Source organism: Syzygium oleosum, unplaced genomic scaffold (assembly GCF_021117445.2).
Source record: "Syzygium oleosum isolate NSW1041296 unplaced genomic scaffold, Sole_v2.1 Sole_v2.04, whole genome shotgun sequence".
Lineage (NCBI taxonomy): Eukaryota > Viridiplantae > Streptophyta > Magnoliopsida > Myrtales > Myrtaceae > Syzygium > Syzygium oleosum.
Genome location: NW_026607488.1, coordinates 2,542,619 through 2,570,215, shown reverse-complemented (window position 1 = coordinate 2,570,215; position 27,597 = coordinate 2,542,619). Strand labels below are relative to the sequence as shown.

General features: G+C 40.3%; 2 protein-coding genes and 1 long non-coding RNA gene across 8 annotated transcripts; 1 reads left to right on the top strand and 2 right to left on the bottom strand.

Annotated features, from left to right (window-relative positions):
- The first annotated feature begins 11,178 nt into the window (after nt 1–11,178).
- Nucleotides 11,179–16,162, top strand: LOC115688182 (protein trichome birefringence-like 14). 3 transcript variants are annotated; one of them, XM_056310746.1, is made up of 6 exons: nt 11,179–11,531; nt 12,271–12,498; nt 12,894–13,091; nt 13,344–13,571; nt 14,272–14,470; nt 14,933–16,162. In XM_056310746.1, the coding sequence occupies exons 2-6, from the start codon at nt 12,345–12,347 to the stop codon at nt 15,759–15,761; spliced, it is 1,608 nt and encodes a 535-aa protein (XP_056166721.1). In that variant the 5' UTR covers nt 11,179–11,531; nt 12,271–12,344; the 3' UTR covers nt 15,762–16,162. The 3 variants fall into 3 exon arrangements, with proteins under 3 accessions (XP_056166721.1, XP_030469809.1, XP_056166720.1); XM_030613949.2 differs by having other exon boundaries at nt 12,249–12,498; XM_056310745.1 differs by having other exon boundaries at nt 12,246–12,498.
- On the bottom strand, nt 15,999–21,587 carry LOC130137980 (uncharacterized). Its single transcript, XR_008816419.1, has 2 exons — nt 21,260–21,587; nt 15,999–16,104 (listed from the first exon to the last, which is right to left on the bottom strand). It is a non-coding gene; the product is annotated as an uncharacterized LOC130137980 (long non-coding RNA).
- A 259-nt stretch (nt 21,588–21,846) lies between these two features.
- LOC115688211 (protein LAZ1 homolog 2) lies at nt 21,847–25,502 on the bottom strand. 4 transcript variants are annotated; one of them, XM_056310747.1, is made up of 10 exons: nt 25,236–25,496; nt 25,105–25,148; nt 24,393–24,600; nt 24,083–24,139; nt 23,642–23,750; nt 23,289–23,473; nt 23,129–23,217; nt 22,804–23,053; nt 22,313–22,546; nt 21,847–22,169 (listed from the first exon to the last, which is right to left on the bottom strand). In XM_056310747.1, the coding sequence occupies exons 3-10, from the start codon at nt 24,540–24,542 to the stop codon at nt 21,951–21,953; spliced, it is 1,293 nt and encodes a 430-aa protein (XP_056166722.1). In that variant the 5' UTR covers nt 24,543–24,600; nt 25,105–25,148; nt 25,236–25,496; the 3' UTR covers nt 21,847–21,950. The 4 variants fall into 4 exon arrangements, with proteins under 4 accessions (XP_056166722.1, XP_056166724.1, XP_030469835.1 ...); XM_056310749.1 differs by lacking the exon at nt 25,105–25,148 and having other exon boundaries at nt 22,324–22,546; nt 25,236–25,502; XM_030613975.2 differs by lacking the exon at nt 25,105–25,148.
- Between the last annotated feature and the right edge of the window lie 2,095 nt (nt 25,503–27,597).

The window sequence follows — 27,597 nt, the reverse complement described above, 5'->3', positions numbered from 1 at the left end:
CCCGCGTCAAAACGCCTCAGGCTCAGTGTCTCTAGCCCGCGTAAACGAACATGCCTCAGGCGCAACACCATCTCCCTTTTTATAACACAACCCACGTAACACGCATCAGGTTGAACAACACTTCTATAGCCCGCGTCAAAACGCCTCAGGCTCAGTGTCTCTAGCCCACGTAACACGCCTCAGGAGCAACACCATCTCCTTTTTACGGCACAACTCGCGTAAAACGCATCAGGTTGGCGGTCTTTCGGTATAACCGAGCATCGTCCCGCGTAACATGCCTCAGGACGGGTTCAATTCCCCGCGTAAAATGCATTAGGGATTATGTTATCACACGTGCACACATTTTCCATTTATTATCTGGACCCCGCGTAAAAACGCCTCAGGGTATTTAATGATCGTGCAACACGTCGGGCACCCAATCACATGCCAATTTCATACGACCAATTCGCACACGTCATCCAACATATACAGGCTACCCATAAGCCATGCTAACCCACAATTTCGCCAATTCAATTTGCACATGCACAATTTAACACGAATTTTTACATTTTAAGCCAAATTACACCACTCAAGGGCATCGTACTCCTACCGACAACCCCAATCCAGTACGTGCCACATTTCGAACATAAACATGCACCAATTCAGCCACAATATGCACAACAACTCAACCACCACAGAAAAATCACTATAACGGCACATTTAGGCCCGTTTTTCACGCAATAAATCGCGATAATCATCCGTAATCATTCCCATTACCTAATTAATCAATTCTAACCTTAATTCCACCTCAAAAACTATCACAATTCCATCCAAACCACTCAGCCAAATCAGTCCAACCATTTCTCTAAGAATAACCCCTAAAACTCGCTAAAACGGGCCCGAACTAACCCGAAATTACCCGTTATCCTAGGAGAGGTTTAGGATATCACTTACTTGTGATTCCAAGCAAGATTTGAGCACTACCAGGTGGCTGTACAGAGGAGAAACAGCAGCAGTGGCGGCGTCACACGATGAGGGGTACCGGTGGTTCACCGGCGGCCACGAGCGGCGGTGATGGGCTGCTGGCTTTCTCGGCTGTGCTGGGCTGAGATGGGGGCTGGTGAGGGTGTTTCACAGTGGAAAACGTGGGAGAGATACGGCGGTGGCGGCGGTGGTGCAACACGGCAAAAGGGCGAGCGACGGTTCGATGGAACGGCGACGAACGAACGGCGATTGGCTGGCCGGTTGGCCAATTCACGTGAGGGAGAGGAGGAGAGGTAGTTCTTGGCTAGAAGAGGGAGAGGGAGAGTTGAGCGTGAGAAATGAGGGGAGAGAGAGAGAGGAAAAGAAAGAAAAAGAAAAGAAAAGAAAAGCCTAGTCTAGCCTACCCTCGGAAAATTACCATCCTACCCCTCTATCTAATTTCTAATCGATGGCCACGATTCGATCTTATCTTAAAATCAACGGCCCATAACGATTCCCATCAAAATATCCAAGGGCAAAATTGGAATTTCACAAAAAGTGCAGGGGCAAAATCATCCAAAATTTTTTATCTCTAAAGTTGATATGAAATGACCAAAATGCCCTTCTCATATTACAATTGGTCTTCACAAAATCCCAGGGGCAAAACGGTCATTTTCCACTTCCTGTCAAAATTTCAGTTTTCTAACGAATCCGGACAAATCCGAGGCTGATCACGTTAATAACGACATCGTCTAATTACTCTGTCATGACTTTCAAAATTTTCGATACCCAAACTCGGTATCTAATTAATGACTAACTCTAAATAACGCAACTTGAGCGTATCTCAAACTAATGGGTGGCTTTCGGGAAAATTCGTATATTCGACTCGTGGTCGATACTAAATCGAGCCGCGTTTAAGTTCACTTGAGCCATGACGACCTCGATTGTTATACAATTGCGAGGATCAATCACTAGTTCTAAAGAACGCGATCGTTTGGAATAGGTTTGAGATCGTTCGCAAATTTCATATTCTGGCGAGGTGGAATCACCCGCGATCCAATTATATGGCATTTGCAAATCGATCCATGACCATCCTTAGATCGGTCTATATTAGCCCAAAATATCACCTCGACAATTCTTATGGTCGAAAGTCAGTCGATAGTCATGTTCTATGGTCGCGCGAATCTAGATCCCTAATTAGCCTTTCCCTACTGGTTAGTGTCCCAAGAGTGATCAAGTCTGGGCAAGATTTACTACAAGTGTGCTATTGAAATTATGCATTTCATAAATATCAAGTGGGTCGAAATTTAGAATGTTATATGTACGAAATAGGTGCTACCCAAATTTTGCCATTTAGCTCTCAAGTAATGAGGATGCCAAAAGGAAGTACATGAAAGTTGAAACAACTCATGCAAACCTACTAGACTATCGAGATCTCGTTTGATTCTTTTGTTTCCCTCTTATTAACTCTCTTTTGTCCGTTGCTCGAATTAATTTTTTTTTCATTTATTGTGTGATTTACTTTCTTAGAGTCAACGTTAAGGATTTTGTTGAAAAGCGCTCCGAAGACACTTGATAAGAAGCACTAATTATGCTTTAAAATTTGTATTTCTGTTTATTTTCAAAATTCAATATTTTAATATGCATTTACAATTGTTCTTTCTACTGGACAAATGACATTAGAAGTGCCAAAAATTATGTACGGTGCTCACTTTAGTGTTAAAAGTTTTTTTCGAATCACTTAAGTGTCACTTTTAAAAAAAAATGATCACTTAAGTACCAACTCCGATCTAGGTCACCGGAAATCCAACGTGCCCATATTTTATTAATTTCTCAATCCTACGTGGCTCGCCTGCGTGCCCAGTCAGCATATAACTCCTAAATGATGTCGTCTAAAAGTTGTAAATAGTAATCGTTTGAGTGCCAAATTTTATTTAAAATAATTACTTAAATGTCAATCGTTGTCAAAAAACGATCACTTCAATGCCAGTCAGATTGTGCAACGTCGTTTTGGATGTCCACGTGGACTAGATTTTTCAAAAAATATGCCAAGTCATATTAATAATTTTAATTTTAAATGCCACATAATCAATTTGGCCGGAATTGACACTTAAGTGATCATTTTTTTTTCGATTTAGAATTTAAGTTATCCGAAAAAAACTTTTGACACTAAAGTGAGTGCCGTACATAACTTTTGGCACTTCTAGTGTTCTTCTTCCTCTAAGTTCTTATCAAGATGTCCACTTGTTAACAAGACTCGTTAAAGATTTCAAACAGAATAATATAAATCGGGTTTGTTTGGTTTTCCTTCTACAATGACATAAATCTTAACATATGCCTCGATTTTTATGATATGTTTAGAAATGGGAGAAAGTTGCGGATTGCGTTAATAACATTGAGTGATGGGTGCTTATCTTTTAATTGATTGTTTCTACAAAAGAAAATACAAAAAAAAATCATGATAGATTAGGTTGGATTTTCTTAGATAACCTTGCATGTGTAGATAGCTTTTTTAGAGATAATCTTAGAGTATAATCATGTTAGATAGAATTTTCCTATTTAAATAGGATAGTTCAGATAAGATGCATGTTTGAGTTTGTTTAAGAAGATAGTATCCTAATCTAGTAATCTTGATAGTTTATTTAGGGTAATTTTTAATTTCGAATTTAATAAAAAAATACCAAAAACATTGTCTTAGAATATATTAGGATTTTTTAGTTTAACTTGCATGTTTAAATAATGAGTATTTTAAATTACGAATTTTAATTAAAAAATATAAAAAATATATCATGTGCATTTCATGTAGAATTAAATTCATAAACTGCATTTCATTTAGTAATTACGTGTTTAGGGTCATTAAATTAAAATGCACGACATGTTAGGATAGTTACATGTTAATTTGACCCGTCATTAGATACTTTTGAGGTTTATTTGATTAATAAAGATTGCATGTAATGTTAGAATATATATATTTTATACGCCATTGCATTTAGAGTAATCGCAGACATGAATTGCATATAGGTTAGTTTTCATACAAACAAGAGAAAATTCTAAAAAATATTGAGTGAATTGCGTGTTAATTAGAAATCATATTTAAGTTGTTAATATGATTTTTACAGCTAACATTGCAAATGCTTACATTGCTTTGAGGTAAGTATTTCTTCCTTAATCTGGAAATTTATTTATTACTTTGATTATTGAGTGTTAAATAATTGTTGCACACCTGCATGATCACCTCACATATTAGTGGCTAAGTTAAAATTTGATCTTACTTTCTTGACATCGAAGCTTATAGATCCTCTACTGGGCTGTCACTCATTCAATCCAAGTATGTCATTGCTCTTCTCACTTGCACAAGCATGGCCGTTGCAAAACCTTGCTCATCGCCTATGGCTCCCTCAGCTTCTAAGTTGTTGAAGCAAAGTGGTGAACCACTGACCGATGCCTCCACATATCAGAATATGGTTGGGGCACTGCAATACCTCACCCTTAGTAGGCTAGATCTATCTTTTGCTATTAATAAAGTGTGTCAATTTATGCATTGTCCAAATATCAATCATTGGTCAGCTGTCAAACGAATTTTACACCATGTCAAAGCTACTATTCATCATGGGATTACCTTGCGGCCTATGAGCCAATTGTCCTTCTTTGCATTTACAGATACTGATTGGCCAGTTGCCCTGATAACCAAAAGTCTACTAGTGGCTATTACATTTATTTTGGTCCCAACTTGGTTTCCTGAGTTCTAAAAAGCAACCAACCGTTGCTCGGTCCAACATTGAATCGGAATACAAAGGGGTGGCTAATGCAACCTTTGAATTACTAAGGCTATTATAACTCTTCCGAGATCTTCTATACACTCTCCATCGGTCACCACTTGTTCTTTATGATAATATAGGGGCAATCTATCTGGCCGCAAATCCCATCTTCCATGCACAAACCAAGCACGTCGAAATTGACTATCATTTCGTTCGTAATTTAATTAGCAGGAAACAGTTGGGAGTTCGGTTCATTCCTACACAGGTGCAAATGGCTGATGTCATGACAAAGCCTCTATCTATATCCTGGTTTTCATATTTTGCGTGACAAGCTCACAATAACTTTGCCATCGTTTCGCTTGAGGGGGTATGATAGAGCAAATCTTCCATGATAGAGCAATCTTTCACAATCTGTGCCAATCCCGTTAATAGAGTCAATCTCCCATAATTTGTGTCAATTCGTTGATAGAGCAAATCTTCCGCAATCTGTGTTAATATTGTAGATTCTTACCTTTTGTAAAATCTTTTCAATTGTGACTTTTCTGCTCATGTACATGCTATAGATATAATACAAATATCCACACTGATGAGTATGCGATCAAATTCAAATTCACTATTGCAATTCTAATAACCTTTTTCTTATATATTTTAATAAAATTTTTAACAAAGAGTCCGTATATAATTGATAAGATTAATTTGTTTTCATGACAGATTAGTTTATTCTAGATCCATCCTTGCTTTTGAATCTTTTATTATTTGATCATTATCACTTCTAAATAACTTCCGGTAGCCGATGTCTTTCAGCTCAAGTTTAAAAATTATATCTAACACTGCCGTTATGCTAGGGCTACCCTAAGGAAGACGAAGGGATACCCACAAGAGAATTGACGCAATATAAAGTTCGCAAAGTAACAGACAAATGACAACTGGTTTGCAGAATCATTTGAATAATATCATAGATGACAAGCGCAAGTGTCCATGAGCTTGTGCTTTGTGACGATCCAACATTTATTATGTTGTCTTCTACCTCATTGTCCTTACCACATTTCTCATTTAATAAAGTACAACTTAAGTAGGGTTTTGCATGGCAAGTGCAGTGGCTGTTCTTAGAAATTGCATGGATTTTGTCTTTTAGATGTTGTCATCTCCTTGCGTTGGTCCAAGAGCATAAGACACCGATTCCTAGCCCAATACTTCAACACTCAAAAAACGAGTGCACGATAATCATGGGAAAAGTGTCAAGAAAGTCCTAAACATTTTGCATTGGTGTCAATTCAGTCCTAAACCTTTTGCATTGGTGCCAATTCAGTCCTAAACATTTTGTCTTTGTGCCAATTCAGTCCTTCCGGCCAATTTTGGTTGGATTTTGTTGACTTGGACGCCGACCGGCCATCGGTGCTGACGTGAACAACTTTTAATAATATTTTAATATTTTAATATTTTTTATTTTTTCCCCTTCCCTCCCTCCTTCCTCCAGCCGGTCGCCGGACCGGCTGCCGGCCAAAGGCCAGAAGCCGGCGAAGGCGAGCCTCGCCATGGCTGGGCGAGGCTGGACCTCGCCAGATCGGGTGAGGTCGTGCCTCACCCAGCCGCCGGCGAGGTCGGGCCTCGCCTAGTCGCTGGCGAGGCTCGAGTCCTTGCCGAAGGCCGTAAGGTTGAAGGCCTCCGACGAGGGCTCGAGCCTCGCCAGTGGCTGGGCGGGCCCGACCTCGCCGTCGCGACCGGCTGGAGGAAGGAGGGTGAGAAGGGAAAAAAAAGAAAAGAAAAGATAAATAAATAAAAATTCAAAGAATATTAAAAGTTGTCCACGTTAGTGCCGGTGGCCGGTCAGCTTCCACATCAGCAAAATCCGATCAAAATTGGCCGGAAAGACTAAATTGACACAAAGACAAAAGGTTTAAGACTGAATTGGCATTAATGCAAAATATTTAGGACTGAATTGGCACCAAAAAAAGGTTTAGGACTCATGATGCCGAAACGCGATAGAAAATTTGACTGAACAAGAAAATTCGACAGAAGAACAATTCGTCCTCCAAATATGATTATCAAATCAAGATATTCAAAGTCTGCTCAAAGGAAACCCTAAAACAAGCTTATATATCCCCAAACCTAACCCTACTAGGATTAGGAAACATCAAAACGCAAAATTACGAAACTGCCCTCTACTAAATTAACCCATAAAAAAATACTAAAAAAATAGAAATATCCATCTAAACAATCTCGAATCGCGAAAATCCACCGTTAGTCACAGCCAAAGGCGGTGAGTATTGATCAGCACGCCGTTTCGCTTCAGCCGACCAAATTTGAGTTCAATCTGATATCGTTGACTTCAAACCCGCCGATTCGTCCAGTCGCATAACGGGTCCGCCGGTCCCCTAGGTGCATCATCCTCCCCTGCTAGAGAAAGATTCGTCCTCGAATCTGTTTCGTCTTCATTGTCGTCAATCTCTTCAGGGTCTTCTTCCTCTTCAGTGTAGTAAGGTGACAAATCTGCTACATTAAAAGTTCCAGAAACATTGTGCTCACCCGGCAACCTAGGTGGTAACTCTTCCGATACGACATCAGCAAACTCCTCAAGCAAGGGCAAAACTTGAGTTGAAATTTCTGGACTATCAAGATTCTGCTCCATGACTACAACAGCAAAAAGCTATGGCGCGTTCACTGCCTCTTCTTGAAATTCTGACCTGGACAGCAGATTATTCTTTACTTCCTTTCTCAAATCCGAAGGACCTAGGGTAATGGTTCGACCATCCTTCTTGAAGGTATAGGTATTTCTGAAACCATCATGCTGTGTCTTTATGTCAAACTGCCACGGCCTCCCCAATAAAATATGGCAAGCATTCATTGGGACTACATCACACCACACCTCATCAATGTAATTTTTTCCAATCGAAAATTGGACAAGACATCTTTTGCTCACCTTCACCTCGTTCCTTTTTCTAAACCACGACAGCTTGTATGGTTGAGGATGATTTTCTGTTTTTAACCCCAACTTTTCCACCATAGTCGTGGACACCACATTCTCGCAACTCCCACCATTTATTATCACGCTGCATACTTTTCCTCTACTAGTGCACTTAGTACGAAAAATATTATGTCTAAGCCATGATTCATCATCCGCTACAGCAACATTTAATATTCTTCTAACGACTAGAGACTCACCAGAATCAGCATAGATAATCCCTTCCTGTTCCGCATCCGCATCCTCTTCTTCGCCTTCAGATTCATCATAAACTGGGCCTTTATAAAAAACTGGATTATCAACAAGCGTCACAATCTGTCGGTTCGGACAATCAGCAGCAAAATGCCCGAATCCTTGACACTTGAAACACCGCTTGGCTGCAGTTCCTCCCCTGCTAGTTCCAGCACTACTCTGCCCCTCGTTGGATGCAGGTTTAGAACTCACATCCTTGACTGTGATCGGTGTCGAATTTACTGCAGATGTTCCCGCTTTTCCTTGGGATTCTTTATCTGACCACTTGGAACTGCTGCCTGACCACTTAGAATTACTGCTATTTCTTTTAAACTGCCCCTCTACCTTTAGGGCTAGTCTGCACACATCCTTATATGTCCAATACTGCTGTAATTGGACAACATCAGAGATCTCATATCGTAGCCCTGCTAGATATCGTACAATCGTTTGCTCGTCTTCCTCCGCCACATCACAACGCATCCACAAGCGATCAAATTCTTCTGTAAATTCCTCAACTGTTTTATCACTTTGCTTGACGTTATGATACTCGATAAACACCTCTTGCCTATAATGGGTAGGCAAAAAATTTTTCTGCAATAACTTTTTCATCTTCTCCCAGCGATTCACCTTCGGCTTGCCCTCTCTAGCGCGTTGCTTTTTTACGTGTTCCCACCAAATCGAAGCATGTTTTCGCAGCCTGATAGCCACTAACTTCACTTTTTGCCCCTCAGTTAGGTCTTTAAGATAAAAAATCCGTTCTACTGTATGCAACCAATCAATAAACTCATCTGGATGAGCCTTACCATTAAACTCGGGAATCTCGATCTTCATTCCGAAATTTTGTGAAGAACGCTGATTTCCAGGTCGTACTCCTCGATTCCGCCCCTGGTTCAGAACCCCGAAATGGTTTACGTTCTCCTCTTCATCATCGGATGAATCCTCAGATTCCGCTCCTTCTTCGGATTGAACGCCCAACCTCGCCTCCGCAAGTTGTCGCTCCAAATCTTGGATTCGTCTTCTCTGTTCTTCAATTTCTACGTCTCGCAGATCTCTTAGACGCGGTTGGTCGTCTACTTCAGGAACGCCTCCATGCCCCCGGCCACCACGAGCCCGCCGTCCACGACCACGATTCTGTTCAGCCATTGATTCAAGCAACCTGTGCTCTGATACCAATTGATGCCGAAACGCGATAGAAAATTTGACTGAACAAGAAAATTCGACAGAAGAACAATTCGTCCTCCAAATATGATTATCAAATCAAAATATTCAAAGTCTGCTCAAAGGAAACCCTAAAACAAGCTTATATATCCCCAAACCTAACCCTACTAGGATTAGGAAACATCAAAACGCAAAATTACGAAACTGCCCTCTACTAAATTAACCCATAAAAAAATACTAAAAAAATAGAAATATCCATCTAAACAATCTCGAATCGCGAACATCCACCGTTAGTCACAGCCAAAGGCGGTGAGTATTGATCAGCACGCCGTTTCGCTTCAGCCGACCAAATTTGAGTTCAATCTGATATCGTTGACTTCAAACCCGCCGATTCGTCCAGTCGCATAACGGGTCCGCCGGTCCCCTAGGTGCATCAACTCAATTAGCACAAATGCAAAAGGTTTAAGACTGAATTGGCACCAATGCCAAAGGTTTAGGACTTTTTTGACACTTTTCCCCGATAATCATAGTAATTAATTGTATTAAGCATATTCCTGTACTGTCCTAGGTAGGAACCAGAGATTCCTATTTTCAAGGAACTGCTTTATTTCTCTTTTCCTAGAAAATCTTTGGCTTCCCATTAGCAGATATCACATGCATTCCCGGACAAAATGTCAAATGTCATATTAAACATTGATTTACCACCCTCAAGTTAATTCACATATTCATATCCATTTATTCCCGCTTTCAAAGAAAACTTTCTTGAACTTGCTTGCAAGCATAAAGAATTGAAGAGGGGGGTATGGCCCCACCAGCAGCCCGCATTTTCAACCCAAAAGGAATTGAAAATGAAAGTATTCACTATTGATGAATGAAACTTCTCTCCTTGGAGCAGCATATGTTGCTTGTGTGGGCGGAGATCCGATACTTTCCGAATCCTTAAGTAAGGAATTACAAGAGAAATTCTTTCAACAAAGATGTGTATTAGGAGGGATTGGTCTCCAACAGTTTACCGGATAAAACCAATTAAGATGATTATAGAAATTCGTTAGAATTAATCAAGCTTTAAGAAACTCAGACAATTGATATCATATAATGCGCGGGCCCATCCCACATTTATCAACTCTGACCGATTTTCACGTTGACTACCCATGTCTTTTTCAAGTGCCAGTTGCCATCATTTTAGGCATAAACAAGTTCACAAATATTTACAAGAAAAGTGCCACACATACCATCAAAATTAAGCATAATAAATCCTCATAAATCCAGGGTGGGTCGGTTCCATATCTGGAACCTGAAATCGATCATGTTATAACCGGTTCTTAGTTTTTGGAACTTGAAACCTACCCTGTTTGTACTGGCCCCTGTTTTGGAACCTACCATGTTTTTATAGTCCGGTTACAAGGTCTACCCGAGAACTCCTTTTTTTTTGTTCCTTTTTTGGGTTTCATTTTTTCCGGATAGCAAATAGGAAAACTTATAACTCAAATCAAAGGTTATAAGTTTGACTATACAAACAATCTTAAGTATTCATACAAAAGCATATTATTTTAGTCCTAATAATTTAATGGATATGATAAAACAGCATAGGTTCAAATTGAATATGTAGTTTCTTCGTTACAGAACAAAAATTTTAAGAAAAAGAAAATTGCACCCTATAATGCTTATAAGCCCTTGAGTTAGACTATCCGCAAATAATAATCACCTCCTTCATCCTTTATGATAGAATGCTTTGAATTCTGGCCATATAAAATTGCAAGTGGACCTCCATATAAAACTGGTTCTAAAATTGGTTCGGGTGGATTTTCACTTGGAACCGGAAATCAGACCGGTTCTAACCGGTTTCCAAAAAATGAAATCAGTTTCCGAACCTGTTTTTCGGGTGGGCAGTCAACAATCTATGCAGGCATGTGACACAAAAAATGAAAACATTCAACGCTTAGATTGCGTCATAATGAGCTTTCTTTCCGGATCCGATTATGAGCTAATCAACTCCTACAACCTTAAAAAAAGCAAAACAAAGAAAAAAAAAATCACAACGATCCACGGTCAACATGAAAGCGAAAAAGAAACACATCATTTGACTTCTGACGATCTTCATCATCGATTCGACCTGGTCATCACCAACCATCAAAACTCCGTCAATCGCGAAAAAATGTCATCCGCCGACGCACGCCTGGTCTGTCCTTTTTTATATTCGATAATCGCATAATTAACGCACAAAATTCCTCCTGCCGTTCGCTTACGTTCCTTCCTCCGTACGGGTCGCTCTACAGTTATACTACCGCAAGATCTTGTGAAAGATTTGATGCATCTGCGATCACGAGACGCGGGTTCCCCCTTTTTCTTCACTCCAATTCTTCTCTTTCCTTTTCCAAATCGCTCTGTCGCCATACCATCGTCTTCCCCCGCCCCACGAAAAAGGGGGAGTTTCTTTTTTACCTCCTGGGCTTGTTCTGGGGCGGTTCTGCTTGTCCCAGGTACGCATGCATCACGACCCAGATGCGGTTATGGCTTTGTTTAGCTCGTCCTGAATCTGCAGGATCAGTGTGGCTTTTCTTGCTGGTTGGGAGGTTGTTTTCGAATTGTGGGTGTCTTGTGTTTTTCATTCGGGTGTGGCTTTTCGGTATCTGATTGAGAATGTGAGAATTTTGGTGCTTTGTTTTGATGTGGAGGAAGCGAATCCAATCTTTGCTTCTGGGTTCAATGTAAGATTTTCTGTTGTGTGGTACCTACGCATGCCCACTCATATGTGGAAACCCAATAGCGACTCCTGATATCTGATGTGGGTTTCACTCGATGATGAGGTTCTATCTTTGTTTAACTAAATCAAGATTTATTTTTGGAGCTGGAGGCGATGTTCATTTGGTGTTTCAGATTCAGCAGAAATTTCTCGCCCTTGATTTTCTTCGAGGGGGGGTTCGATTAAATTTTAGAATACTTTTAATATGCAAAATGGAAGAATTTAATTCATGACGAACAGTTTACATGAGATGCATATAGGTAGAATGTTTAAAACCGGATTGTCATCATGTGACCTGAACATTCTTTGACTACAGTTTATTGTTCTCAAGCATCGTCTCTGGCCAATCCCCTGTTTATGCCTGAGCAATACTTACCATAGTCCATGCTTAATCCAGATTGTCTCGGATTTATGTAGTTGTTTTCTGAATTACCTTCTTCTTTTACAAAAGAAGGCCTTGGTGCCACATTTTGCAGAGGAGGACCAGAAGGACATATAATGCTCTGTTGACAGATGAAGTAGAGGGCTTTTTCCTCTGTTTGGATAAAGGATGAAGGGAAGCTTTTATGGTTTGAGGGGCAAACAACTCTCTCTTGTGCTCATTACTATTGTCTGCATGAGCATTCTCGTGTGGGCGTGGGAGAAAAATCCGCTCCGCACGTCCTTTGTCCGTCCTCAGAACATATGGTTGCCCCGAACTTCAGGTTTTGCCTCCGAAGACTTAGTATATACGGTTCTCTTTCAGCTTTTATGTTGTTAGGTTTTTATAATTATGAGATGCATATCCATATTCCTTTGAGAGAGCTGCACAAAGAGAGTGAATCCAATCTGTTGCATGTGTCGGATTTCGTTCAAGGAGATCTATCGGTTGTGCAGTAATTAAACTTTGGAGTCTCACCTATACCCAAAGAAACTGGAGAAGTACAAAAGCTTATGCTTGTAACTTGTAAGAGTGATGCTGTGTTTCTCTAGACATCATCAAGAAAATTAAGCACTTTAACAAAAACAACATAGCCAACGAGGAATTTAATGTATAGTGGTTAGTTCCCGACTCACGTTGTCCTAATGTGTTCTTTATACTGCTTTACGTTTGGCACAGATATACAAACAGAAGCCCATTTAGAGACTGCAGTCAGGTCTCAACCACCTGAATCTAGTGGCAAAGATGAATCCTCTATTGCAGAGGAAGTGACGATAAAGGATTTAAATAAGGGACAGTTTGACGTAGCCCCTTCAATGGGCTCGCCTTGGATGACTGATGTCGGTGCAAATTTGACGAGCCGTGTGGAGGAAAAAGGTAAGGTACTGCTTCCGCTTGATAGCTGAAACATGTATGTCAGTTACTGAGATACTTCTTGTAAATTTAAACGTGTCTCCTTTTCGAAATATACGCTGTGCGGTAGATTGTTTCTTCCAGTTGTGCTGCTTTTGTTTACCAATTGTGGTCACAGTATAAAATTGTCATGAGCATAATAGCATGACCAAGGTATTTGTTACACTCAAGACCTGCTTGCTTGAGGTAATGCAGAAACTGCTACTATTTTTGCAGAAGAATTGGCAAAAGGGATAGAAAGCGTGGAATCTAAAAGGAATGAAACTGCTGAAGTTTCCTTCAGTGTCACTGAATCCAGAGGAAAGGAGGAACATGATTCAGGAGTAGATAATTCAAAACAAGAAGAAAGAATCGATTTTCAAGTGCCTCCTGGTTCTGAACATTTTAATGCTACACTTCCAGGCGAAAACAATGAGAAACCACCCATTCTAGAGAAGAATCAAGGTAAGAACTCTCTTCTTTCTGATTTTATTCTGTTATGCTTTGTGGAATCCCTTGTTTCTAGTCATAGAATACTTGATAGAGGAAATAAAAAACATCTTTTTTGGAAATGTATGCAGCGGTATGTGTATTTGTACTTAATTGAGTCAAAAGCTCATTACTTAAAAATATTCTGGACTGAGAAGATGGACGAAAGGACAAAGTGGTAGCATGGACTCTGAGTACATAGTAGCTGTCCTTGTCATGTATGACAATTCTGTTGTTGTTGTTGTTGTTGTTGGTTCTTGAAACCAATTCAAATAGTAAGAAAATTATTTTGACTTGTCCAGGAACTCTGGTTGTGATCAGTTTAATGGTACAAGGATTTTTTCTCTCTGACTAGGTTTAGTTGGTGAGTTATCATGAGGAGCTTGTGATAGGAATTCTAATTTGCCACTTGGATGAATCCTTTAGTACGTGGTAACAATTTAGTATCTGCAGAAATTTACTTGTGGATCGATGTTAGTTTCAATGTGCAAGGGAAGAATCCTTGCAAGTTGTATGCATTATTTATAATTATTGGTTCTGTGGAAGTCCCATTGATGCAATCCTCATTTGTGGTCAAATAGTCAACATGCTCTCAAGTCCTCAGTTGATTTTATCTCTCACTTCATGCATGTTATGGAGGTAGCTATTGCTAACTATATGACCTCTGACCTTTCAGCAGCCTGTAACTTTGCCAAAGGAAAATGGGTTGTAGATGATCGAAGGCCTTTATACTCCGGCTTTAGTTGTAAGCGATGGCTTTCAGGAATGTGGGCTTGCCGGTTGACGCAGCGCATGAATTTCGACTATGAGATGCTTAAATGGCAACCTAAAGATTGCCAGATTGAAGAGTTTGAAGGTTCTAAGTTCCTGAAAAGGTACTCTCGTTCGGGCCATAACTCTGTAACTGAACTTTGTCAGTTGTCTTTCTCAAAGTAAGGTCATTGCATGATCAAAAAATTGCAGTCAGCTCTTGTGACAAGGGTCATAGCTATTCTTGACCTCACTGGTGATTGAGCTCGACATACCCTTTTTGAACAATGTTGTCAGTTCTCATCTTTGGGGTTGAGCTGGAGTAGTTTATTGATCACGGTATGAAGGGCTCTATTCTGACCATGTTTTTTTGGATTTGTCTTTTCCTGATCATCATTCAATGCCCCAGAAAGTTTTTTTTTTTTCCTTTCACGAAGTATAGGAGAAAGAAAGACTCTCAGCACAGTAGAATTTGATGCATGTTTATCGTATGGAGCAAGAATCATGCCTTGTGACTCTCCTGTTGTGTCATATATCATTGACTTCACTGGACTTCATTGCCGGTTTCCGGTTTATGTTCCTGTTAGGATGCAAGACAAGACCTTGGCCTTTGTTGGAGATTCACTGGGTCGGCAGCAATTTCAGTCACTAATGTGCATGATCACTGGTGGTAAGGATAGGCTTGATGTCTTAGATGTTGGAAGAGAGTATGGACTGGTGAAAGCAAAAGGTGCAATCCGCCCTGATGGGTGGGTTTACCGATTCCCAAGCACCAACACCACTGTCCTCTACTATTGGTCCGCAAGCTTGTGTGATCTAGAACCACTGAACGTAACAAATCCAGCAACTGAATATGCCATGCACCTAGATCGGCCACCAGCATTTTTGCAAAGGTTTATACAGAGATTTGATGTTCTAGTTCTTAACACCGGCCATCACTGGAACCGAGGTAAGCTCAACGCCAATCGATGGATAATGTATGTGGGTGGTGCACGCAACACCAACAAGAAGATTGCGGAAATTGCCCGTGCGAAGGACTTCACCATCCACAGCATTGTGAGTTGGGTGAACTCACAACTCCCGAAATACCCCCATCTTAAGGCGTTCTACCGGAGCATCTCTCCTAGGCATTTTGTGAATGGGGATTGGAACACGGGAGGGAGTTGCGACAACGAAATTGCCATGTCTATAGGCAAGGAAGTGTTACAGGATGAATCAAGCGATGTTAATGCGGAGAGTGCAGTAAGGGGGACAAAAGTTCGGCTTTTGGACATAACAGCACCGTCGCAGGTTAGAGATGAAGGTCACATTTCCCGATTCAGCATTAAGGGCACACGAGGAGTGCAAGATTGCTTGCACTGGTGTCTGCCCGGCGTTCCCGACACATGGAATGAACTTCTTTTTGCTCAAATTTAGACAGGAAATTTTACACTTTATACACCCTTCTGGAGAAGCCACTGCGACGCCTTCACTGCGACGCCTTCAATCTTGTGCTGATGCATCCCCTTTGAACAGCCACAGGAGGTAGCACAACTTTTCTCAAGAGGATTGACATTACAAGACCCTGTTTCTCAATACCGAATGGTTCCTGTATTGTGCTACAACGAAGACAAATGACAGTGGAGCAACGGTCGGGGGCAGGAAGAAGATTGATTTTTGGTTTTGTTTAGTTTTGTACCTTAAGATCCTCCAGTTTAAATTGGCGTCTGTTCATTTGTTGAAATTATGTAGTGAGAGATAAGTTCTTTGAGGAATATACCTATTTTAGGGGGTCAAAGCAGAACCAGATGGCATGTACTGGTTATATTCTTTTTTCATTTGTGTTGGAATGTGTTACTTGCTAGCTGTAGAGTCAGCTGTCATAGCTTCTTCTTCTTTTTTTTTGCTAAAAAGTTAGCTATCATAGCTATTAATTAGTATTAGTTGTCATCTTATTAATTAGTATTAGGTGTCATTTTGCTATCAGCTATTTATTAGCTTCCAACCACCTATTAAATATGCTTTATCTCTAACTGGGTTTTTGATGTATATAAATAGAGACTTATTGTAGCAATATAAAATAATTAATACATTCGTCAGTATTTTTTCTTCAACACGGTATCAGAGCCCGAAGGTCCTTTATCTATTTACCTCGGGTGATTTTTTTTTTCTGGTTTTTCCCTTTGATTGTTTGATCACTATATCAGACGAATCATCAACCACCCAGTCTAACCCTCCATCACTTCTCACAAAGTCCACCGAACCTCGTTCTATTCATATCACTTCTATAAAGCTGAATGGAGATAATTTTCTTCGGTAATCTCAATCCGTTCGAATGTATGTACGGGCAGGGGAAAGATTGGCTATCTAACTGGAGATATCGCAGAACCCAAGACAAATGACCGCACTTGGGCTGTCTAGGATGCGGAGAATTCAACGATTATGACGTGGCTGACCAACTCCGTGGAAGAAGATATTGGTGCAAACTATCTGGGCTATCATACTGCCAAGGAACTCTGGGATGCTGTGTGTGAAATGTATTCAGATTTAGGTAATTATTCTCAAATCTACGAGTTAACCTTGAAATTGGGGAAGATGCGGCAACGAGAGGAAACTGTCACAAAATACTTTCATTCTTTGAAATGTTTGTGGCAGGAACTGGATTTATTCAATGACCCTGAGTGGACGTGTATTGAAGATGGTAATTGGTACAGGAAAATTGCAGAAGCAGAACGTATCTACGCTTTCCTGGCAGGGCTTCGAGATGAGTTTGATGAGGTACGCAGCAGAATATTTGGGAAGCAGCCTCTTCCACCTATTAGAGAGGTCTTCTCCGAGGTTCAGAGAGAAGAAAGCAAACGAGGAATAATACTAGGCAAGGCAGCTATCGGCAGAAAGGACGGATAACTAGACGGTTCAGTCTTGGCTACCTTCGAAGACAAGAAGAGCCATGTTCCTGCAACAATAATCTCCGAGGCAAATGTAAGTAAAATCCCTGCTAACTTGCGAAGATCATATGGGAAACCCCGTATTTGGTGTGATGTCTGCAACAAACCCCGTCATACACGGGACACCTGTTGGAGGATTCATGGCCGACCAGCTTTGTTTAGCCATGATAATAAGCCATCTCAGCGTGTGCCTCCTACAGCTAATGAGGCCATCGCTTTCCCTTTCAGCAAAGAACAACTAGATCATCTTCTATAGCTACTTCAAGCTGGGTCCGTATCGGGTAATCCTACTGCTTCGATTGCCCACCATGGTAGAAATCTAAACGCCCTTTCCTGTTGTTCGCAACCTGTACCTTGGATCATTGATTCAGGGGCATCTGACCATATGACTAATATTCCATATTTGTTCTCATCCTATATTCCTTGTCCTGACAACCAAAAAATTCGGATTGCCGATGGGAGTTTTTCGTCTATTGCAGGCAAAGGATCAGTTCCACTTTCTAATTCTATTACACTTCATAATGTACTGCATGTTCCTAAGTTAGCTTGTAACCTATTGTCTGTTAGTAAACTTTCTAAAGAGTCTAACTATTGTGTTGTCTTTTTTGCTTCTCATTTTGAGTTTTAGGATCGGATCTTGAGGAAGACGATTGGCAATGCTAGGATGAGGGATGGTCTCTACTATTTTGAAGAGTTTGTCTTTGATAAAAAAGTTCAGGCGTATGGAACTTTCAGTTCTTCCTTTGTTCAAGAAAAAATAATGGTTTGGCACCATAGATTAGGTAATCCTAGCTTTGGATACTTGAAACATTTGTTTCCTCATTTGTTCAAAGGTGTGGATGTTTCTTTACTACACCGTGACAATTTTCTTTTTTCTAAAAGTCATCGTACTCATTATAGTCCAAAACAGTATCGTGCATCATCACCATTTTATTTAATCCATAATGATGTTTGGGGTCATTCACCCATGCCAACAAAAACTGGGAAACGATGGTTTGTCACCTTTATAGATGATCATACCCGTTTATGTTGGACATACTTGATGAGTGTCAAGTCTGAAGTCGAGTCCCTGTTCAAAACTTTTTATCAAATGGTTGTGACCCAGTTCCGCACTTCTATTAATATCCTTCATACCGATAATGGTACTGAATATTATAACCAGTTTTTGGGGAGTTTTTTGAAAGAAAAATGCATCTTTCACCAATCAAGTTACCGAATTACACCCCAACACAATGGCATTGCCGAACGCAAAAATCGCCATCTCCTTGAAGTATCCTGTGCCCTTAGTTTTTCAATGCATGTACTTAAATACTTATGGGGGGAAGCTGTGTTAATAGCATCTTCTCTAATTAATAGGCTGCCTACTCGGGTATTAAACTACACTACTCCTTTAGATTATTTCAAACAAGTGTACTCCACAGCCCATATTTTTTCTGATATTCCTCTAAGGGTGTTTGGTTGCACTGCATTTGTCCACCTCCCAAGTTAGTGTCGATCCAAATTAAATCATCGGGTTGAAAAGTGTGTGTTTATGGGGTATGCACCTAACCAAAGAGGTTACAAGTGTTACAATCCACATACCGGCAAAACTCATATCACTATGGATGTCACCTCTATAGACTTATAACCGTTTTTTTTTCAACAAATCTCTTCAGGGGGAGAATGCCGAAGTTAGTGAAGAGATTTTGTGGCACTCAAACTCTCCTGTCTTTCCCACTCCTTTGTTTGAGTCTTCGGAAACACCTTTGCCGAATCTTGATGTGTCAAAGATAAGGGGAGAAAAAGTTCAAGATCACAATGTGATCAACAAGCCCGAGCTTCAGGTTTATACTAGAAGAAAAACTCTTCAAAGGGTTGCAGATCATAACTTTGTCCTGGAGCCTTATCTGTCTACCGCCCCGGGAAATGATCTCTTGCCTTCGTCGTTAGGTGATCCTAGTAGTACTTTTTTTTCCCTCCATTCCAGTCTCAAATTCTAATACTTCTAATCTTGATATGCCTATAGCTCTTAGAAAAGGGGTTAGATCATGTACTCAGCATCATATATCAAAGCATGTGTCATACCAAAAGTTGTCTCATTATCATATAGCGTTTGTGTCAAACCTGTCTCACATATCCATTCCTAGAAATATCCAGGAAGCTTTGAAGGATTCAAAGTGAAAGATAGCTGTTGAGGATGAAATGCGAGCACTTATGAAGAATGACACCTGGGAATTGGTTGATGCACCAGAAGGAAAAAAGATTGTTGGCTGTAAATGGGTATTTACTGTAAAATGTAAACCTGATAGGAGTGTTGAGCGACATAAAGCAAGGCTAGTGGCGAAGGGGTTCACTCAGACTTATGGAATTGACTATCAGGAGACTTTTGCCTTAGTTGCCAAGATAAATTCTGTTCGGATTTTACTATCTTTGGCTGCTATTTTTTATTGGCCCTTGCACCAGTTAGACGTGAAGAATGCGCTCTTGAATGGTGACTTGGAGGAGAAAGTGTTTATGAGTTTGCCACCAGGTTTTGCAGAAAATGAAGGCAAAGTCTGCAAATTGAAGAAGTCGTTGTACGAACTTAAACAATCTCCAAGAGCGTGGTTTGAACGGTTCGGGAAGGTGGTTAAAAGGTTTGGCTATCATCAAAGTCAAGGGGATCACACTCTATTCTATAAACACTCAAAGGAAGGTAAGCGAGGTAAGCGTGCCATTCTAATTGTCTATGTTGATAATATAATACTGACTAGTGATGACAAAGTTGAGTTGGAAAGCTTGCGAGAAAAGCTGGCTGAGGAGTTTGAGGTTAAGGATTTGGGTGTCTTGAAATATTTCCTTGGAATAGAATTTGCGAGATCCAAGAAAGGCATATTTGTAAACCAACGCAAATATGTGCTTGATCTGCTCAAAGAGACAAGTTTATTAGGATGTAAAGCGACGGAGACACCCGTGAAGCCAAATCTGAAACTTGAACCAACTAAGGCTGAAGAAGTGATAGATCAAGAAAGGTATCAAAGGCTTGTCGATCGACTTATTTATTTATCTCACACTCAACCTGACATAGCATTTGCTGTAAGTATGGTGAGCCAGTTCATGCACTCACCAAGGCCAAGGCATTTTGAAGCAGTATATAGAATTCTATGCTACCTGAAGGGAAGTCCTAGTAAGGGTCTAATGTTTAAGAAACATGGACATCTGGAAATTGAGGTGTTCACCGATGCAGATTGGGCTGGAAGCATTATGGATAGGAGATCTACTTCAGGCTATTGCATGTTTGTTGGTGGAAACTTAGTCACTTGGAAGAGTAAAAAGCAGAGTGCGGTGGCAAGAAGCAGTGTCGAAGTTGAGTTTCGGTCAGTAGCACATGGTGTCTGCGAAGTTATGTGGATTAAAGGTATCTTGGATGAACTACGGATCCCGAGTTCCACACCAATGAAAGTGTATTGCGATAATAAGGCCGCAATCGCAATTGCTCATAATCCCGTATTACATGACAAACAAAGCATGTGGAAGTTGATAAACACTTCATCAAAGAAAAACTTGATAGCGGGCTGATCTGTATGCCGTATATTTCAAGTGATGAACAAGTTGCTAACATTCTGACCAAGGGACCGTATAGAAGGTAATTTGTCCGTCTAGTGAGCAAGCTGTCTATGGAAGATGTCTTCAAGCCAGCTTGAGGGGGAGTGTTGGAATGTGTAACTTGCTAGCTGTTGAGTTATCTGTCATAGCTATTAATTAGTATTAGTTGTCATCCTGCTATCAGCTATCTATTAGCTTCCAACCACCTATTAAACATGTTTTATCTTTAACTGGGTTTCTGATATATATAAATAGAAACTTATTGTAACAATAGAAAATAACTAATACATTGGTCAGTATTTTTTTGTTGAACAATTTGGTCTGTATTGAATATATTAAAGCATCTGTGATCTGTCCCCTCCGTGCACAGCAAATAATACCATCTACACCTTGGGGCACTTCCACACACCTTGAGAAATATACCTTTTCTAGGGGGTCAAAGCAGAACCAGATGGCATGTACTGGCTATATTCTATTTTCATTTCGTCTGTATTGAATATATTCAAGCATCTGTGATCTGTCCCCTGTGCACAGCATATAATACCATCTACACCTTGGGGCACTTCCACACATTACCGAGGACCCATTCCTTGGTGATTGATGAACGTTGGATCACAAAAGAACAAATCTCGGTCAATCTTTGAAAATTTTGGAGTATTTGTGAGGTACGACATCTGTGAAGGATCCAAAAAAATGCTTTAGGATCTGACGTTCGTAGAATAGTGAATTGATCCCTCGAGGGACTATAATAACTCCCCTACACTTTGAAACATGGTTGTCTAGTCAATGCGCTCTCCCTTCCTTTTTTGCAGATTACAGTGGCGGGACATGGACATGGAAAAGATTCTTTATGTTGCTCCCGATCCGCATGGTCGGCTTCATATAAATCGATTTTAGCGTCCTAGAATTCAGACATGTTCATTAGCTCAAAAACCAGCGGCAGCTTGTGGTACCCTCTCGTAGGAAATCGAAAAGACCTAGCATCGAATGGCGCAAAACAGAAAAGACCAGCATACAAGCAGCGTTTACTTGCTCAATTCAAAATCAAGACAACACATTTCAAGAATTAACAAGTCAAAAACTGCTCTCTGGCACGTCCTGCTGTAGCGCACGATCAATCCTTTCCTTTGACTACTCTCTCTTCTATGCTTACAACAGTTTCCCTCTCCGTGCCTTCGAGTTCAACGCGTTCCTTGGCCTCTACCTCTTCCACTTGTTCATCCTTTTCATCTGACTCCTGTGATCTTTGGTGAATTGTCTCCTGGATCTTTGCCACCCCCTTTTCGACTGGTTCTATTGCTTGATTTATTGTCAGCACAACATCCTTCACCACCTGTTTTAAGGACACAAAAACAAGATTTCACACAGATGGATAAAGCAAGACACAAGACATTGATCAAGTGAAACCAAGCCAATTTCTTGGGACAATAATTGCGTAAAAAACAAGATTTCACAACTTGTGGGATGCAAGCTTACGCGTTGACCACCTTCGACAATAATGTCCTGGACGCTCTCGGAGATGCTAGTACCCGGGACCTCCACCTTCGTGTCAGTCTTCTCGACCATGGCCGGTTTCTCTTTATCACCCTCTTCCAACTTTACTTTGGCGACTGTCTTTTCTGTGGTGACTTTTGGGCTTTCGGTGATTGGGATGTAACGGTAGGGCTCCACCGAAAGGACAAAAACATGGGCAACAGCTGCAATTGCCATCTGTCAACGGTTTACATCAATTCATATCCTTGCAAGCTCAGAACAACCAACCATATACAACATGCCGGTCTACCCAGGCACGGAAAATGATATACATGAACTCTGGTTGTCTTTGTAGCAAGTGTTGGGTATGTACAACAATACCCGTGAAGACAATATTGAATCAATGGTCAAAAGCAAACACAATTCAAGTGTGCAGGTGGCTAGTGCTTTGGCTGTTGGTAACTCTTCTCTGGCTGAATAAAGCTTGCACTTACTTCTATGCAGATAAGAAAATCCTGCAATCCAGTTTGCAGCTTTCCTTCCTTAGGCAGAACATGAAAGGTACATAGAAGTGCAATCCCCACGCCTTGCCACCAAGTGGCGAATACAATAGCCTTGAAGCTGATGAACTTAGCCAGTGGCTTTATCGATTTTATTCTCTCGTGAGTTGCGTTATAGAACTGAACAAGGCAAAATAATGCCCACATCTGGCTAAAGTTCAGTACCACCGCTATGTATGGATACCTGCAAGAGAGGACAAGGATGACAGGGATGTGTGGCAACCGAATATACTATAAAGTGAAAAAACCTTCTTAATACCCATAATTCCATTTGAATTCGCCGTCACCATAGACACCAAGGAGCTCCAAAATAAGTGCTAAAAATGCACATACTGTCTTCAGAATCATCTGGACAACATCAAACATGTTAGGAACTGTAGTAATAAGTCTAACTGTGATGGTTCAAATGAGTTACTCACATACTGCACGAGACCAAATTTCTCAATGATGAGCAGATCTTCTCCAAGAACACATGGTTGAAAGATGAAGTTCCAAACTCTGCTTCCTATTTTCTTTGGACTTGTGTTTGTGTGGTTCAGGAGTGGCTTTTGGAGCAATTTCCTTGATTCATCTTCAAGTAGCTCGATCACGTTTCTCTCACCACCTAGCATGAAAACTAACGCATGAGCTTATGCAGTAAAACTTGTCTTCATTGGCATATATTCAGACTGCTGAAAAAAAACTCCAGCAAGAAAATGATTGAATTGCACTAACGGGTCTAGATGATATGAGAAAACTTTTTCCAAGTTTAAGTGCATCTACAGTAGCCTACCCAGACAGGCAATCAAGTATCTTCCAAAAGAATACAAAGCGAATGCTTCATAGCAGTTTCTCAATATGTCACAAGCGAGAGACAATTTTGGGTTCCACAATGATATTATCTGCCAAAGAAAAACAAACAGTTTAGACTGGATCAATGTCATTGATTCACAAATCAAGCCATAAACACATGGCTGAAGCAGGGTATCGCAACATCTCTCCTCCTTTTTCCTTTTAAATTAAAGGAACCATGTATAGAATTCAAGATATAATCTTTCTTAAAGTTTTTCTTATTGAAATACAATGCAGGTTGGCATATTAAGTGGAACAAAATTAATTTTGGGTGATGCAAGGAAACTGGAAACTGTTAAGGAGAAGAACTGCTGTTCAGATATCACTCGATCGACTCTAGGGGAGAAAGACATAAAAATAAGTCTTCGAAGACAGAACTTACTGATTCAATTGCATAGACTGGAACCATGAAAAGTACTGCAACTACCCACTTTTGTTCCTAAAATTGGATCAAAGCAAGATAATTTAGCAAATATTAATCTCGTCACTAAAGCATGAAAAGTCTTTCTATCATTCTAGAGAACCAGTTGGCCCCAATGATTAAGCTAACCATCAGAACATTAGTAGGAAGTCTGGCTGCATGTTTCTGATATCATTTCGACAATACCACATAAAGAATATCAAGGTATGCATGGATGATACCTGATTAGTTCCGTCCATCCATATCACTGATATAAAGGAGGAGAACTTACAGCAGGATTGGTGTAGTACTTGAGATGCTGAAACACGAGAAAAAGCGACAGGGCCAATGCTACAAGTACGAAGCATGCTGCGATGATGACCGCTGGTTTATGGAGGTTGCTGTAAATGGCACCCAAGGCCAAGGAATATGTCGATTCCATCTTTTGGACATCTTCCGACTTCCAACTTTAAAGAGAAATCAATGAGTGCACTCTTAACCTATTTCATGACGAGATTATACATGAAAATTTCATTTTGAAGAAAAAGCATTTTCACAGATGGCTAGTAAATCATGACATGCTTGCTTGAGAGTTACTAGTACATAAACCGAATTCTCATACACACGCATCTGTCTAGCTATAGTATTCTTTAAAGGAGAGATTCCTCTATCGTCTCTCAACTCAAAAAAGAACTAGACATGTTCTTTGCTTCGTTTGTTCAATATTTCAAACTTTAATTGGCCTCTCCGACCCAATCCGGCGTAAATGGCACGTTTAGTGCGCATTCGATATAGTCTCATTTAATGAAGAACGCGGAGAATTCTCCACGATCGCCTGACCATATAAAACTCCAAGTAATCCATTCGGAGTTGTCTATTTTCCCTCAGTAAAACTCATTAAAATTGCCTGTGAAGACCAAAAAAATGAGCGAAACTACGTTGCATCATATTAGCTTGCATCACGGAATCCAGAAACACTTTTTTGGACGTGGGGTTGCACTCACTTGGTGCGCTTGTGATTTTCAAAACGGCAAGAACTGTAAAGAAACTAGAAAATCATGAGAACGTCATCAGGAAAAAAGAAAAAAGAGACATGTTTGCACTTCATTTAAGGAAAGAGAAAACCAGAAAGAACCTTTAAAGAATGATGATTTCGGTGAAGCAGCGTCCAGATGAGTGTCGAACTCCTGAAGAGAATGCGCCATTGATGACCGTGAATGAGAGGGTTTGGAGCGTGCAGAAGAAGACGAAGGTGAAGAAAGAGGCCAAAGTGGCAAAGTGAGTGTTACAGTGGCTTATGGTGAATTGGACATATGGCGTTGACACGTTCTCAAAGTTCAGTTTTCGTTGCGTTTGTGCAGTTGACACGTCGGTTTTCGAGAATACGATGAGTTTTTCTTTATTTGATAATATACAATCAAAAACTTTTTTTTATGTTTTTTTTGGTAAGGAACTTTTTTTATGTTTGGATCTCATTACCTCATTTATCTAGAGCATAAGAAAATCAATTTTTTAAATTATTTTTATTTTTATTTTTTAAAAAAATTGAATTTTTAGTTATTTTTATTTTTCTCTTTTGTCTTTTTTTTTCTTTTATTTTATTTTATAAAAATTCGAATTTTTAATTTTTAAAATTTTCCTATTTTTTTCTTTTTGCTTTTTTGTTTTCTTTCCTTTTCTTTTTCCTCATTTCTTCGCCGCGACCGGTGACGGCCACAGGCAAGCTCGAGCTCGAGCTCACCGACCTTGAGTGAGGTTCGAGCTCGCCGGGATTAGGCAAGCCTCGAGCAAGCTCAAGGCCAGGTTGCAAGGCAATAAGGTCGAGGCGTGAGCTTGCCAGACATGGCGAGGTCAGGCCTCGCAGCTCAAGCTCCCCAGATCCCGGCGAGGCTCGACCTCGCCGACCAAGGCCTATAGTCTGTTGCCGGCTGTCGTCGAGGCCGGCGACCAGCAAAGGAGGGAGAAGGAAAAAGAAAAAGAAAAAGAAAATAAAAAAGGAAATATTAAAATATTAAAAAAAATCGAAAGGAGTAATTACGGAAAATGTTTTCACCTCTTTAGATTTAGGAATTCGATTTCCTAAATTTATGCATGAATATTTTCGTGTACTGAAAAGTGTTTTAAGTCGACTAGTCATTTACCGCGAATCAAATGAGTGAAAGTCCGAAGTACATTTTTCCCCAAACAAACACACCCTTACATGACCCAGAAGAGAGATATATCCAAAATAATTACTTAACTATTAGTCTCAAAAACTCTGATTTCGTTTCATTAATTAGATAGTAGGATTAAATGAATTGCGGATTTTGGATGTCCGAAGGCAAGATTGGACAATCGGCCAAGACTCACCGGATGCTCGACCATGGACATGGCCAGCAAGAGCGAGCAACTTCAAGTGTCCGACTATGGCTAGATGTCTAAACTAGACCGAATTTCCCTGAGAAGATTTCAGATGTCCGAACGCGCACGGCAGTTAACTAAATGTGTGTTTTTTTACCTAATTTTGCACTAACGTCAAGCCTAACTCAAGAGAAAGCTTGGGGAGCCGTCGAGGAATGTGAGTGCGAGGGTAAACACTTTGCATCTCTTTGATTTGACTTTTTGAGGCCTTTCGAGTGTAATTGGAAATTGAAAAACATTTAAGAGTTGTGTGTTTCAAGAGAGTGTAATTTTCTGTTGTTGATTATAGTAAAACATCTCGCTGATCTCTCCTTATGGAGTAAACACACCTATCTAAACAATTAAAATCGTTCGTGTCAAATTTATTTTCTACAACAGTTTCTCGTTTGATTGTGCTTGTTTTACGCTTCCACCAATTTGCATAGCAAACTCATATGAGAGTTTTAGGTTATCAATGACATTGATTGTTCTGGGAATATCTATCTGCAATTTCGCTACCCCTTCTTTGAAATTCAAGTTCGAGAAATTTACTAGTGAAAATAGTTTTAATGTGAGGCGCATTAAGAAGTAGGTCCTGACGTTAGGATTCGCCATACAACCACAAAGAAATAGAGAGTAAAAAAGCGATAAAGAGAATTTGAGACGCAAGATTTTTATCCTGGTTCACCTTAAACTAGAGCTACATCCAGTAGAAGATTCCACTATAATTAGCACATCGCACCTCTCTGTTACATCTTTCAATTACAAGAGAAATAATATATATATATATAGGCAATAGTTTGATTCAAAATAGGAAACTTCTTTCTAGAAAACCTATTTAAAATAGGAAACTTAATTGAATTAGAAAATTTTCCTTTTTTGGGGTCAGACTATAAAAGCCCTCTAGTGGCTCGGGACCACTGCTCCCGCAGCCCTCGCCCACTCACGGGGCAGTGGGACTCCCGTGCCTTTCTATCGATAAAGAGTATGAACTAAATCCCAACAGGTTCGGTAAGGCCCACCCATATAAGTTTCCTAGAAATATCATTGGTTTGAGTAGGGCAGATGGGAGTACAAGTGGCGATCTCTCCTGCGGGAAGCCTAACCTTGTGGACCTA